The sequence below is a fragment of the Cherax quadricarinatus genome, chromosome 91 (assembly GCF_038502225.1).
Source record: "Cherax quadricarinatus isolate ZL_2023a chromosome 91, ASM3850222v1, whole genome shotgun sequence".
Lineage (NCBI taxonomy): Eukaryota > Metazoa > Arthropoda > Malacostraca > Decapoda > Parastacidae > Cherax > Cherax quadricarinatus.
The window spans coordinates 8781613-8796612 of record NC_091382.1 but is presented as its reverse complement, the minus strand read 5'-3'; the positions used below and the strand labels follow the sequence as shown (position 1 = coordinate 8796612).

At 40.7% G+C, this 15000-nt stretch overlaps 3 protein-coding genes across 3 annotated transcripts in view; 1 reads left to right on the top strand and 2 right to left on the bottom strand.

The window, feature by feature from the left end:
- Nucleotides 1-7361, bottom strand: part of LOC128704853 (uncharacterized) — a 25002-nt gene extending 17641 nt beyond the window's left edge. The window contains exons 1-2 of the mRNA XM_070104416.1: nucleotides 7309-7361; nucleotides 3013-3202 (exon numbers count right to left, since the gene is read on the bottom strand). Coding sequence (XP_069960517.1) covers nucleotides 3013-3202; nucleotides 7309-7314 — 196 coding nt within the window. The 5' untranslated portion in view covers nucleotides 7315-7361. The remainder of the gene's footprint in view (nucleotides 1-3012; nucleotides 3203-7308) is intronic.
- Nucleotides 1-15000, top strand: part of LOC138855363 (uncharacterized) — a gene marked incomplete at its 3' end in the record, with an annotated part of 151521 nt that overhangs the window by 81717 nt on the left and 54804 nt on the right. The gene's annotated exons all lie outside the window — the stretch shown is intronic.
- The window catches only part of LOC128704837 (uncharacterized), an 18378-nt gene continuing 13333 nt past the window's right edge, over nucleotides 9956-15000 (bottom strand). The window contains exons 6-7 of the mRNA XM_070104415.1: nucleotides 11920-12048; nucleotides 9956-11505 (exon numbers count right to left, since the gene is read on the bottom strand). Coding sequence (XP_069960516.1) covers nucleotides 11399-11505; nucleotides 11920-12048 — 236 coding nt within the window. The 3' untranslated portion in view covers nucleotides 9956-11398. The remainder of the gene's footprint in view (nucleotides 11506-11919; nucleotides 12049-15000) is intronic.

Sequence of the window (15000 nt, the reverse complement as noted above, 5' to 3'; positions counted from 1 at the left end):
GGAAGAAGTTTTAGTGCAGGATCGCATCTGTACATTGCATCAGTATAAAGAAAAACTACCGTAGTAATGACCTCCAGGTTCGTCTTCCTGGTCCACTGATGAGCAAATTTCTCTGTTCAGGAGAAACTTTGTGATCTTACCTGGAGGGTATTCTGAGGGTCAACGCCCCCGTGACCCAGTCCATGACCAGGCCTCTTAACCGAGTCCCAGATATAGTCTTGTGCTGTGTTTGGTTTAATTTGGCCTCTTAACCCAGTCCCAGATATAGTCTTGTGCTGTGTTTGGCTTAATTAGGCCTCTTAACCCAGTCCCAGATATAGTCTTGTGCTGTGTTTGGCTTAACTAGGCCTCTTAACCAGTCCCAGATATAGTCTTATGCTGTATTTGGCTTAATTAAACCTCTTAACCCAGTCCCAGATATAGTCTTGTGCTGTGTTTGGCTTAATTAGGCCTCTTAACCCAGTCCCAGATATAGTCTTGTGCTATGTTTGGCTTAATTAGGCCTCTTAACGCAGTCCCAGATATAGTCTTGTGCTGTGTTTGGCTTAATAGGTTTCTTAACGCAGTCCCAGATATAGTTTTGTGCTATATTTGGCTTAATTAGGCCTCTTAACGCAGTCCCAGATATAGTCTTGTGCTGTGTTTGACTAAATTAGGCCTCTTAACCCAGTCCCAGATATAGTTTTGTGCTATATTTGGCTTAATTAGGCCTCTTAACCCAGTCCCAGATATAGTCTTGTGCTGTGTTTGGCTTAATTAGGCCTCTTAACCCAGTCCCAGATATAGTCTTGTGCTGTGTTTGGCTTAATTAGGCCTCTTAACCCAGTCCCAGATATAGTCTTGTGCTGTGTTTGGCTTAATTAGGTCTCTTAACCCAGTCCCAGATATAGTCTTGTGCTGTGTTTGGCTTAATTAGGCCTCTTAACCCAGTCTCAGATATAGTCTTGTGCTGTGTTTGGCTTAATTAGGCCTCTTAACCCAGTCCCAGATACAGTCTTGTGCTGTGTTTGGCTTAATTAGGCCTCTTAACCCAGTCCCACATATAGTCTTGTGCTGTGTTTGGCTTAATTAGGCCTCTTAACCCAGTCCCACATATAGTCTTGTGCTGTGTTTGGCTTAGTTATTCTTTCCTTTAGTCGAATGGCTACTGACGTTTCCTTGGTGTATATTCGTCTTTGTTTCAGGTGTAACTAAAATAACAAAAAAGGCACAATACCGTGACTGGAACGATACACAAATAACCTGCACATAAAAGAGAGAAGCTTACGACGACGTTTCGGTCCGACTTGGACCATTGACAAAGTCCAAAGTCGGACCGTAACGTCGTCGTAAGCTTCTCTTTTTTATGTGCGGGTTATTTGTGTATTGCTTCAGGTGCTTTGGATACTTTTCTGGTGTTCTAGAAGTACTCGGTTCATGGGGTTTGAATCCTGTCGACTACACAAGATGATTAAGGCTGCTCGTAACCTGCTCACTAACAGTTAAGAATACTTTAATCCCTAAAGTATGGATTAAAGTCAATTCTCTGTGTATACACAAGCCAAGAGTCATACATCACAGAGTGTGTATTCTAAACGCTCTCATTGGCACTACCGGTCTTATTCATGTTTTTTTTCATGCCTCTGGGGCATTAATGTAGTTAGTGTACAATTCTTCTGCGCCTTTATTTACATAAATGCAAAAAAAACACCAATATCGACAGTAATTAACGAAAATTTCATTACCTTCACCATCATCTTCGTTACATTTCACTAATGTGAATTATCGTCACTTTCATCAGTTTATCTAAACATCATAAATAATAAGATATGACAAGGACCCCAAAGTAAATAAGTCACATATGAGAAAATTAAGACACATGTGCAACATCTGGGTATCTTTATTTTAGACGTTTCTCCATCCAGTGGCTTTATCAGTACAAATTCTAGGACATGATTGGAGACATCCACATTACCTCTTCACAGCTGCTATTACTACTTCGACTACTACTACCTCGATGATTACTACTACTACTACCACCACCACTAACCTGTGCCTCAGGTATGACCTACTTCCACTGGGGATTCCCGCCTACCAGTGACTATGCCGTCCATCTTCCGCCAGTATAACGCAGCATCTTACCTGTGGTCCAGAATCTTCACAACCACGGTGCTCTTAACACCATCTTCAAGGCTGAGGGACTGATTACCTCGTCTTTTGTATATAGTTCTACTGTCTCCAGTCATGTCCTAGAATTTGTATTGATAAAGCCACTGGATGGCGAAACGTCTACAATAAAGATACCCAGATGCACATGTGTCTAAATTTTCTCAACTTGTCGGTATTGTTTACCGGTCATATAAAATTTATACATGTGTTACTATATGGAAAACAACCATTGTGAAAAAATACTGAACTTCTAAGCGTTTCCTCACATTATCAAGGTCCTTGATAATGTAAGAAATCACGAAATCGCTTGGGAGTTCACTATTTTTTTTTCACAGATGTTGCAAGTGTATGGTGTAGGAGGTAGTCCCAGTAAAAGTAGGCCTTAGACAAGGATGTGTGATGGTAAAGAATGTTTTGAATGTTGCAGCGAGGAGAAGGCATGCTGTGATATCACCTGAGCAAAGTAACATTTACTTGAGTCCTGTGACCCTTCTGGCAAGACAGTGATGGAGTGAATGATGGTGAAAGCTTTTTGTCGTTACTATGGAAAACAACCATTGTGTATGTACTTGGGAGTTCACTATTTTTTTTTCACTTGTGATTACTATGTATGATAATTATACTTATGCATACATGTACCTATATAAACATACTTTTAGTAAGTATTACCTCTAAATCTTTCCTGTTAGAGGCTTGGGTTAGGCTAGACGGTAGTGCGTTGGACCGTCAGTTAACAGACGCGGTTCGAGCCGTTCATGCTTACTTTAGTCTGAGTACATAACTGACAAATTGTACTCTCAATCTTACACTTACACTTATATTTACAATACAAACATGTGTTCTTTCTTCGACTTTTTCACTTACATTTGCCATCTCTCTGCTGTTGGCTGTGTGTGTCTTGGCTGACCTCAGTTGTGTCTGGATGTTGAGGCTGTTGTTGTTCTTGTTGATGATGAGTTAGTGTTGATGGGCCAGCTAGAACACCGCCCACTATGCCACCCATCATCACAACTGCCACCCACACCACCCCAACCTTACTGCTCCTCAACACCACCTGCCAAGGGTGGAAATAAAGAGGAAATTATTTGTATATTTAACACACACACACACACACACACACACACACACACACACACACACACACACACACACACACACACACACACACACACACACACACACACAGTGATGTAGTGGAGGTAGAACCATACATAGCTTTAAGACGAGGTATGATAAAGCTCATGGAGCAGGGAGAGAGAGGACCCAGTAGCGATCAGTGAAGAGGCGGGGCCAGGAGCTGAGTATCGACCCCTGCAACCACAAATAGGTGAATACAAATAGGTGAATACACACACACACACACACACACACACACACAGTGAAGAGGCGGGGCCAGGAGCTCGGACTCGACCCCCGCAACCTCAACTAGGTGAGTACAACTAGGTGAGTACACAACAGTGAAAAAAAATCTGTATAAGGAGAACTACTAAGGGTTAAATGACCATAAATTTATATGTGAAAAAGACACTTATGAACAGTTCCGGACATTTACCAGAGAAACATTTCCTCTAATAAATGTCCTTAACTGTACATAAATGTCTTTTTCCACATCTTGTTGGTGTCACCAGGCCATTTTTCGTGAAGTTATGTTATCTGTCAGTGTTACTGGGGATTACAAGTTCTCTGTGAAGAGACACACGTGAGAAAATAATATAAAATATTTTATCACAGGAATGTTTGTGTCTTAGGACCTTGTGTTCTCCAGGTGAGAAACATAACTTTAAATAATTAATGGGTCGTAAAAAATGGTAAAGACCCGTGTCAGGAGATACTTGTGTTATTTCCTGATGAATAAAATAACAAGAGAAGTTGTTATATATTATTATTATTGTTGTTGTTGTTGTTGTTGTTGTTGTTGTTGTTGTTGTTGTTGTTGTTGTTGTTGTTGTTGTTGCTGTTGTTGTTGTTGTTGTTGTTGTTGTTGTTGTTGTTGCTGTTGTTGTTGTTGTTGTTGTTGTTGTTGTTGTTGCTGTTGTTGTTGTTGTTGTTGTTGTTGTTGTTGTTGTTGCTGTTGTTGTTGTTGTTGTTGTTGTTGTTGTTGTTGTTGTTGCTGTTGTTGTTGTTGTTGTTGTTGTTGTTGTTGTTGTTATTATTATTGGAACCAAAACGGGTCGTCGAATGATTAGTTCCGTATAGGGTCTATTCTGTAGTATATTATTACTTAACAAAAGAATATAGGATGATCAGGTAGTGCTGAACAGTAGCGAGGTCACGAGAGTTAATCTATATTGAATCATAGAGGTGGAGAAGGTCAATGGTGAACTTTAATGAGGTCAACTGACTGTTGTCTCACGAGGCAGGTGAGCTAAGGCATATGTAAGATGCATGCTCTCTCTATATCACTTTAAAAACCTCTCATATACTAACTTATTCTCCCTTATCACCCTCATCCCCTTATCTTTGCAAAAATTGTTCGTCTTCCCTTCGGTACTCATCCTTATATACCCACAAACTTCTTTTCTGCATGTAAGTATGACTGATATGTTGTAACTTTCTGCATTTTGTCTGACTGTATATGTTATCTAGCATGTGTTTTCTTAAATCTGGATCTCTCATGAGAAGCTGGGTTTCATTCCATTTTGGTGTCACCATGTAATAGATAAATATTACTTTGATCATCCCTCTGTCTCATGCATGTTTGTCGATCCTAACAGATACATTTCTTCCAGCCTCTCCCATGTATTTCTTGTCACAACCTCTGCATGGGGTAAGGTAGACACAAATAGTAGCAGGAAAGAAATTAAATAAAATACCGACAAAATGGATAAAAACATTAAAGGAAGTGAAATGTGATCTTTTATTGACAACGTTTCGCCCACACAGTGGGCTTTATCAAGTCACAAACGTTTCCACAATAGTGGCCATGTTAATGTCGCTCTTGGCAAGTGCTTCTAAGGTGTTTCCATGTCACCACATGGGAAGAGTACCTGTCTTCAGTGAATTCAAGACAGCCTATGATCTTCGTCTGCAGTTGTGGATGAAGAACGTGGAGAAATAAAGACACGTAGAGGTATGTAGGATGTAGGAACATCCTTCCTCAAGGATTTATTTTTTTATTAACACATCGGCCGCTTCCCACCAAGGTACGGTGGCTCGAAAAAAAAGAGCTTTCATCATTATTCACTCCATCACTGTCTTGCCACAGGTGCGCTTACACTACAGTAAACTGCAGTGTGAGGAGGACACTTAAGAATCCAGTCAGTACTTTGGGTTGTTTATGGAACAAGAGCCTAGCGAGTCATCCTTGCTAGTAGACTCAGTGTACACTTTAGAAGAGAAGGTATCACTATCAGGCACCTTTCTTAGGACGTCTAAGAATAGGAGTTGGTCATTTTCCTCGAGCTCTACAGTAAACGTGGCTGCAGGTTCAGCCCCGTTGGTTTGTCTAAGATAATTCTGAATGTTGAGCCACATGGAACTAACACCAGGATATCATAGACGGACTGTAAACCTCTTATGGTACTTGGAATCCTCTTGTGGAATTTGTCTGTCTCATGGTATTCCATGAAGCTATGGGATAGCATGGTGCTAAAGGGAAAACCTAATGCCATACCGAAACACTAGCTGTAGCAGCTATTGTCGAACTTGTAGCAGTTGATAGTCATACGTGATTCAACGAAATCGATGAAATTCTGTCTAGGTACAGGAAGAATAATGTAGATAAATGGTTCAGAGAACCATCTGATGGACTGAACACATCGACTCCAGGCTGAGGGACTGATTACCTCAAACTCCTGATCTTCAACTATTCTTCCCTAAAGTGGACTGGGGAAGCCACTGGTTGGCGAAACGTTTCTAGAATTTAAAGATACTAAAGTGTTGCACAAGTGTCTACTTTATCAGGGAGAATACGAAAGTAACAATTCACCAAAAATCCGTTCTTTAGATAGGAAGATAGAGTACTGGAGTACTATCCTTAGACCTTCTTTACTTTCCTCGCCCCAGCTGTGACTTGACAATAGTTCAGGTTGAATCTTAACTTTGTCATAAGGTTCTTTTCCCAAGTGCAGTGTTTTGGTGAAAAGGTTCAAAGAGGTTCTCGTTGTCAGTGATCTTCCCTCAGAGTATGCCAGTGGCTGCAGCAGAAGGGACGCTGATAAATCGAGATGTTAGGTCGAAGGAAACCGTGTAAATACCTGCCATTTACATCAGAGATACGAGACAGGAGGTCTGTTGAATATTTCAAGGATATGGAGCTTCATTTTCCCACAAAATGCAATTCCAGCAGCAGTTTCTCCTAGGATGAGGAATTAGATACATGTGCAGTATCTGGGTCTCTTTATTTGCAGGCGTTTTGCCAACCAGTGGCTTTATCAGTATAATACAAGAAATAATGTGTAGAAATATACACAAAAGATGAGATAATCAGTCCCTCAGCCGGACAAATAAAGATACCCAGATATTGCACATGTGTCCAGTACCTCAGCTTATGTACAGTGTCTCCTAAAAGTGTGATAATTTACGTATTTTAGCTAAAACAAATGAAATATCAGAAAATGCCTCCAACTACTTCGAATCGTCGATATGTTTGCAATCCCTTTCAGAAGGTAAGGGCATTGACCATACCAGAGGTGGAAGTACGGAGAGGAATGTCTTGAGAAAACTAAGAAAATAAAAACGCCATGGCAAGGGCCTGAGCAAGCTTTCTGCAGGAATGTTTTGGTGTTACCTCGTAGTGGAACCAGTTGAAGCTGGAGGTGCTGGTACCATCATCACTTGTGAGTGAAGGTGTTATACTTGTGAGTGAAGGTGTTATACTTGTGAGTGAAGGTGTTATACTTGTGAGTGAAGGTGTTATACTTGTGAGTGAAGGTGTTATACTTGTGAGTGAAGGTGTTATACTTGTGAGTGAAGTTGTTATACTTGTGAGTGAAGGTGTTATACTTGTGAGTGAAGGTGTTATACTTGTGAGTGAAGGTGTTACACTTGTGAGTGAAGGTGTTATACTTGTGAGTGAAGGTGTTACACTTGTGAGTGAAGGTGTTACACTAGTGAGTGCAGGTGTTACACTAGTGAGTGCAGGTGTTACACTAGTGCCTGAAACAACGTCACACTAGTTAGCAGTAATAATAAGAGAGGTGCTAGGAAGGTATACATTACCTTCATATCGTGAGGACAGAGTCTGGCAGGTGTACACTACACTAAGTCACAAGAAAGTCTGGTCCAGGCGGCCCCACTGATCTCCCTTATATAAGCTCTAGGCTCTACCCTGCTCTCCTGAGCCTCGTCTCCACCTACCAAGACACATTATTGACTAAACGAGTAATGTGTATGTCTGAGTGTTTTGAGAACCGTCTCGTTGAATATTGCAGGATACTAATGTGGTTTCAACTAGTGGGAACCTCAAGTCTGACAACATTGTGTTGTCTCTGATGAAGTTACGGTTAGTTTCTCTTAGTGGGTGAAACATCAACCACCACTTACTGGATGAAACATCAGCCACTTAATAAGGGACTGTAAGGGACTTTAACTAAGATGTAAGGTATCCCAAGGAGGAGAGTAACTGTTGTTAGTCTCTGTTCTTAGGTATCCCAGGAAGGACAGTAAATATTGTTTCTGTTGTGAAGTATCCCAGGTAATGTATACCTTCTCTCTGATTATTCATAGGGGAGGGCTAAACCCGTAGGGATCATATAGCCCCCCGGGGAATGGCGAATTAATCAGGGGTCCATGAAGGAAAACGTCATATTCAGTTCCTTGGATCAAGAGCCCTTCACCAGCATCATGGAACGATCCTTGAGGGGACTGATTCCCTGACATCACGAGATATGTTAGAAAATCTAGACCCGTAGGGATCACACAGCCTGAGGAATAGGAGGTAATCGAGTTTGATCCCAGAAAGGGAAGGATAACCGATGTTCCTTAGGAAAGTACAAGAGGAGACGTCCCTTATGCTCTTCTTGCCGAATAAGACAAGCGAAAATTTGTGTATGCGATAATTCGCAAAATTCCTTCTGAACCTAACGAAAAAATTATATTTCATTGTGTTTGTTTATTATTAAATTATTGTAAACTTATCTAAAATATATTTAGCTGAATCAGGCTAAATTAAATTGCGCTTGTTATAATAAGGTTAGGTAAGTTTTCTAAGGTTCTTTTGGTACAAAATTATTAATTTTTTACATTAACATAAATGAAAAAAATATATCTTTCAACGTATAAGAAATTTTTTAGAATGGACTTAATTTTAAACGAGTTCTTGTTAATTGACCAGTTTTACCTATTCAGCACGACACATGCATACACACACGCACAATCGGCCTGACGACACTGGAGGACAGGAGAGTCAGTGGAGACATGATAACGACATACAAAATACTGCGAGGAATAGACGAGGTGGACAGAGACAGGATGTTCCAGAGATGGGGCACAGGAACAAGGAGTCACAATTGGAAATTGAAGACTTAGATGAATTAAAGGGATGTTAGGAAGTATTTCTTCAGTCACAGAGAGGTCAGGCAGTGGAATAATCTGGCAAGTGATGTAGTGGAGGCAGGAACCGTACATAGTTTTAAGACAAGGTATGATAAAGCTCATGGATGTGATGAATGGTTTTGAAAACCGACAAGTTGAAGATTGAGACACTTATGCAGCATATGGGAATCTTTATTTAGGAAACGTTCCGCCATACAGTGGCTTCATCAGTCCAATACAAAGCAGAAGGGTGTAAGGAGAGGAGTAGTTTGAGGTAATCAGTCCCTCAGCCTGGAATCGATGTGTTCAGTCCATCAATCTTGTAGAATGTACAGCATAGGGCCGCAGACGTGGCTTATATACTGTAGTCAGGCGAGGCAAAGCAGGAGGAGGTGGGGTCATAGTGGTACCATCCACTAGTCGAAGTAAGTCTTCGTCCAACCTTTGGACACACACACACACACACACACACACACATACACACGGCACCAGTTTGGAACCCATACCTAGCCAAGCACGTAAAGAAACTAGAGAAAGTGCAAAGGTTTGCAACAAGACTAGTCCCAGAGCTAAGAGGTATGTCCTACGAGGAGAGGTTAAGGGAGATCAACCTGACGACACTGGAGGACAGGAGAGATAGGGGGGACATGATAACGACATACAAAATACTGAGAGGAATTGACAAGGTGGACAAAGACAGGATGTTCCAGAGATTGGACACAGTAACAAGGGGACACAGTTGGAAGTTGAAGACACAGATGAATCACAGGGATGTTAGGAAGTATTTCTTCAGCCACAGAGTAGTCAGTAAGTGGAATAGTTTGGGAAGCGATGTAGTGGAGGCAGGATCCATACATAGCTTTAAGCAGAGGTATGATAAAGCTCACGGTTCAGGGAGAGTGACCTAGTAGCGACCAGTGAAGAGGCGGGGCCAGGAGCTCGGACTCGATCCCCGCAACCTCAACTAGGTGAGTACAACTAAGCGAGTACACACACACACACACACACACACACACACACACACACACACACACACACACCTACACCTGAAGAATTTCCTTCACAGTCAGAAAGACACTCACTCACTCAATACCAGCCTATTCAGGAGTACAAACATTTACCTGAGTCAGTTCAGTGTTGACTCTCCACCAGCCTTCCTCCTCCTCCTGTGTGTGTGCACTCTACATCCTGGTTAGTATATTCCTATTAATTCCTCCATAGACATTACATTGCTCACACGTCAACGGATTTCTGTGGATTTTAAGTACTTGCACCTCTTCCCATGGTAGACATTGGTCTGAGACACTCCCACGACAGGGAGCCAGGCCGGGCCACTACTTGGAAAGGGCCCGGCCTGGGCTATTATACCGGCGATTCTACAACCTACTACCTGTGGATTTCTTTATATGAAGTCATAGGAATGTGTATCAGGCTAATATATGCTTGCTGGATATACCTTTGATATACCTTTGAAGAGTTTCGAGAACTTCTCTACTCTCTGAGCCCGGCCAGGAAGGCAATAGCTTCCAGCGTCTCTCTCCACACTTCCCTTCAGATGACATTGTTTCTGGCCACTGACCCGAGACGTTAAAATCACTCCGCTTCCATTTTCGGATCACTCCTAATTTCCTTCCAGACTCCAGGCGGCACACGGAGCGGGAGGAGAAATTATATCCTGGACTGAGACATCGGCTAAGTAACAGTAAGAAGAGATTATAATATGAAGCGTATACAATACCAACGAACTGGTACAATAAACTATTATTAGTGATATTTTTATTATATTTTAAATTTTATAAATAATCGTGCTAAACCCGTGTGGGTGGGTCATAGAGTGTCAGCTGACGGAGGGAGCTGACGACGCATAGATCATGTGGAGAGACTTGAGAACATGTGTGGATAATTGAGGTAAATAAGTACGTTTATTTAGGTACAGGTGCACATAAGTACAGTAACACTTAAGTGACTACAGTAATCATACATAGTAACATACGTGTAAATTACCCAGGCAAAATCCCCCCAAAAAGTCAGTCGAAGTGACTTTTATTTCAGTTATGATATTTAGTTCTGTGTGATACAGCATTGTATAGTCTAGTTGGCCTCAGCTGGTGTTAGTAAGCTGGCTGAGGAGAGGCAGCTGTCTGGTGTGAATTCAAAGGTGCCACTACTGTTAATTGTGAGGAGAAGTCGTTGCATTATAATTATAATCACGGGGGAGCACTAAACCCGTAGGATTATATAGCGCATGTGGGGGGAGATGGAAGGTATTCAGGCTCAATTCAGGGAACTTGAGCACAGATCCAATTCTCTAGATCAAGGGCCCCTCACCAGAGACAAGGAACCTCCCTTGAGGGCACAAGTCGTTACAGTCATCTTGATAAATCCTACCTAGCTTGTTCTTCAACTTGTGCTGCGTCTTGTGTTGTTGAAATTTCTTTAAGGACAGATGTCAAGGTCATATCTCAGCTCTTTTTCAGTTTTCATGGGGAAAAATTTACCCAAAAGCAGCTCTATGATCTTCGAAACCGTGTTGTGGTAGGACTTGATACGACTTAAGCTATCAGTGGCCCTATAAACCACAATAAGATAGTGGTGTTGGGACATATTCGATACGGTGTAAGCTACAGTGGCCCTATGAACCACTCCGAGAAGAGGACGGAGGTAAGTAACGTAATACCGAGGCATTACTAACAGATACAATCTTGTTAAAGCATTCCTTATACACAACTTTCATAAATTTTAGTCCTGGCTTTGTCTCTGTCGATGCCTTCCCTCCTCAACAGTTGGTAATCTGTCGGTACCTGAGACTAAAGCCTCTGTTACCGGCATCATTGGCTTCGTCAGAGTCTTGGTGGACGTAAAGCGTGAAAGGCTTCATCGTTGCTGAAATCAGTGAGTAAAATGAGTGACAGAATGGCAAATGATTTCATTATATTTTGTGTTCAGGTTATCACTAGATTTAACAAAGTTCTTAAAGCTTAGTTGTATATAAATTGTATCGTTGCTTACACGAGAAGTGAATCCTGAGACAAGATTTTAAGTTCCAATGATATCTCTTGCTGTTGATGTCTTTTGAGAATAGTGTGATGGTTTGTGGAGAGTGTCAGTCTGGGTCTTAGAGATGTCAGAGATGGGGACTTACAGGTGACACAGCTGGCGACTTACAGGAGATAGTTATTGATTTACAGGTGACACAGCTGGTGACTTACAGGAGACATTTATTGACTTACAGGTGACACAGCTGGTGACTTACAGGATACACTTATTGACTTACATGTGACAAAGTTGGGGACTTACAGGTGACAGAGTTGGGGAAGCCGAGGCCACAGTACCGGTCGTTGGAGACTCCAGTATCGTCCGTACCACCAGGAATCATTACGTAGTCGGTATTGCAGTCCATACCCGTAGTGGCAGCTGCTGGCGAACCTGCCAATTATCATTATTATTATTAATATTATTATTATTAGTAGTAATAATAATAGTAGTAGAAGTAGTAGTAGTAAAAGTAGTAGAAGTAGTAGTAGTAGAATTATTAGTCGTAGTAGTAAAAATAGGAGAGGTAGTAGCAGCAGCGGCAGTAGAGGTGATTTGTTGTTAGTTGACTATCATTTTATAGATAATTTATACTAATGTTTGAGAGAATGTCTGGTCTGCAGCCCAGAGTTTCTTAACTAGGAATTCTACCACAAACACCAAACCCTCACGCACCCATACTTTCCTTCCTCCTTCATCCAAGACTGCAAGAAACGAGCCCTCCTGACCTCTGCCGTCCCTGACACCACGTTCAACAAAGTAATCCTCCCCAGGAGCCAATTTACCTTGAATGTTACTAAAGCACTCACAAGGCATCCAGAGAAGCAATAGCTGTCGAAACATCCATTAGAAACCTCTGCAGGACCAAAGTCAACGCAGATGTTTACGTTATTCCCTGGAGATCAGAGCTCCCCAAACTCTTCAACTCATGGACCCCTTCATGAAGTTTCTGATTGTTGATCGACCCCCAGACATTTACGTGAAAATAATTTAATAAACAATACTTTAATAATACTACGAATAATAATAATAATAATAATAATAATAATAATAATAATAATAATAATAATAATAATAATAATAATAATAATAATAATAATAATTTCATAATAAATAGATATTATTTAAATTATGAAAAAATATAAGATTTAACATAATGTTTACTGACCCCATTTTGACCCCCAGCCAAATATTTATCGACCCCTTAGACAGTCCCATCGACCCTTAGGGGTCTGTATTGTCCACTTTATGGCGGGCTACAAAGCTATGGTACATATAGCTAGGGTACATATAGCTAGGGTACATATAGCTAGGGTACATATAGCTAGGGTACATATAGCTAGGGTACATATAGCTAGGGTACATATAGCTAGGGTACATAAAACTAGGGTACATAAAGCTAGGGTACATATAGCTAGGGTACATATAGCTAGGGTACATATAGCTAGGGTACATATAGCTAGGGTACATATAGCTAGGGTACATATAGCTAGGGTACATATAGCTAGGATACATAAAGCTAGGGTACATAAAGCTAGGGTACATATAGCTAGGGTACATATAGCTAGGGTACATAAAGCTAGGGTACATATAGCTAGGGTACATATAGCTAGGGTACATATAGCTAGGGTACATAAAGCTAGGGTACATATAGCTAGGGTACATAAAGCTAGGGTACATATAGCTAGGGTAAATATAGCTAGGGTACATATAGCTAGAGTACATATAGCTAGGGTACATATAGCTAGGGTACATAAAGCTAGGGTACATAAAGCTAGGGTACATATAGCTAGGGTACATATAGCTAGGGTACATAAAGCTAGGGTACATATAGCTAGGGTACATATAGCTAGGGTACATATAGCTAGGGTACATATAGCTAGGGTACGTATAGCTAGGGTACATATAGCTAGGGTACACATAGCTAGGGTACATAAAGCTAGGGTACATATAGCTAGGGTACATATAGCTAGGGTACATATAGCTAGGGTACATATAGCGGGGGTACATAAAGCTAGGGTACATATAGCTAGGGTACATATAGCTAGGGTACATATAGCTAGGGTACATATAGCTAGGGTACATAAAGCTAGGGTACATATAGCTAGGGTACATATAGCTAGGGTACATATAGCTAGGGTACATATAGCTAGGGTACATAAAGCTAGGGTACATATAGCTAGGGTACATATAGCTAGGGTACATATAGCTAGGGTACATGTAGCTAGGGTACATAAAGCTAGGGTACATAAAGCTAGGGTACATAAAGCTAGGGTACATAAAGCTAGTGTACATAAAGCTAGGGTACATAAAGCTAGGGTATATAAAGCTAGGGTACATAAAGCTAGGGTATATAAAGCTAGGGTACATAAAGCTAGGGTACATAAAGCTAGGGTATATAAAGCTATGGTACATAAAGCTAGGGTACATAAAGATAGGGTATATAAAGCTAGGATACATAAAGCTAGGGTATATAAAGCTAGGGTATATAAAGCTAGGGTACATAAAGCTAGGGTATATAAAGCTAGGGTACATAAAGCTAGGGTTCATAAAGCTAGGGTATATAAAGCTAGGGTACATAAAGCTAGGGTACATAAAGCTAGGGTACATATAGCTAGGGTACATAAAGCTAGGGTACATAAAGCTAGGGTACATAAAGCTAGTGTACATAAAGCTAGGGTACATAAAGCTAGGGTATATAAAGCTAGGGTACATAAATCTAGGGTATATAAAGCTAGGGTACATAAAGCTAGGGTACATAAAGCTAGGGTATATAAAGCTAGGGTACATAAAACTAGGGTACATAAAGCTAGGGTATATAAAGCTAGGATACATAAAGCTAGGGTATATAAAGCTAGGGTACATAAAGCTAGGGTACATAAAGCTAGGGTATATAAAACTAGGGTATATAAAGCTAGGGTACATAAAGCTAGGGTACATAAAGCTAGGGTACATAAAGCTAGGGTATATAAAACTAGGGTACATAAAGCTAGGGTATATAAAGCTAGGGTATATAAAGCTAGGGTATATAAAACTAGGGTATATAAAGGTAGGGTACATAAAGCTAGGGTACATAAAGCTAGGGTATATAAAACTAGGGTACATAAAGCTAGGGTATATAAAGCTCTAAACGAACACATTCACACATGCAGCTGAGACATTATTATTATTATTATTATTATTATTATTATTATTATACAGCTCCTGTGGGGGGGGGGGGGAGAGGGTTGGAATGCATTAGGGCTTAATCAGGGAACTGGAACACTTAATTTTGATGCACTATTAATTAATAAAATTCTGTACCTATTTTGGATGATAAGACATACATATACACATGATTATAAA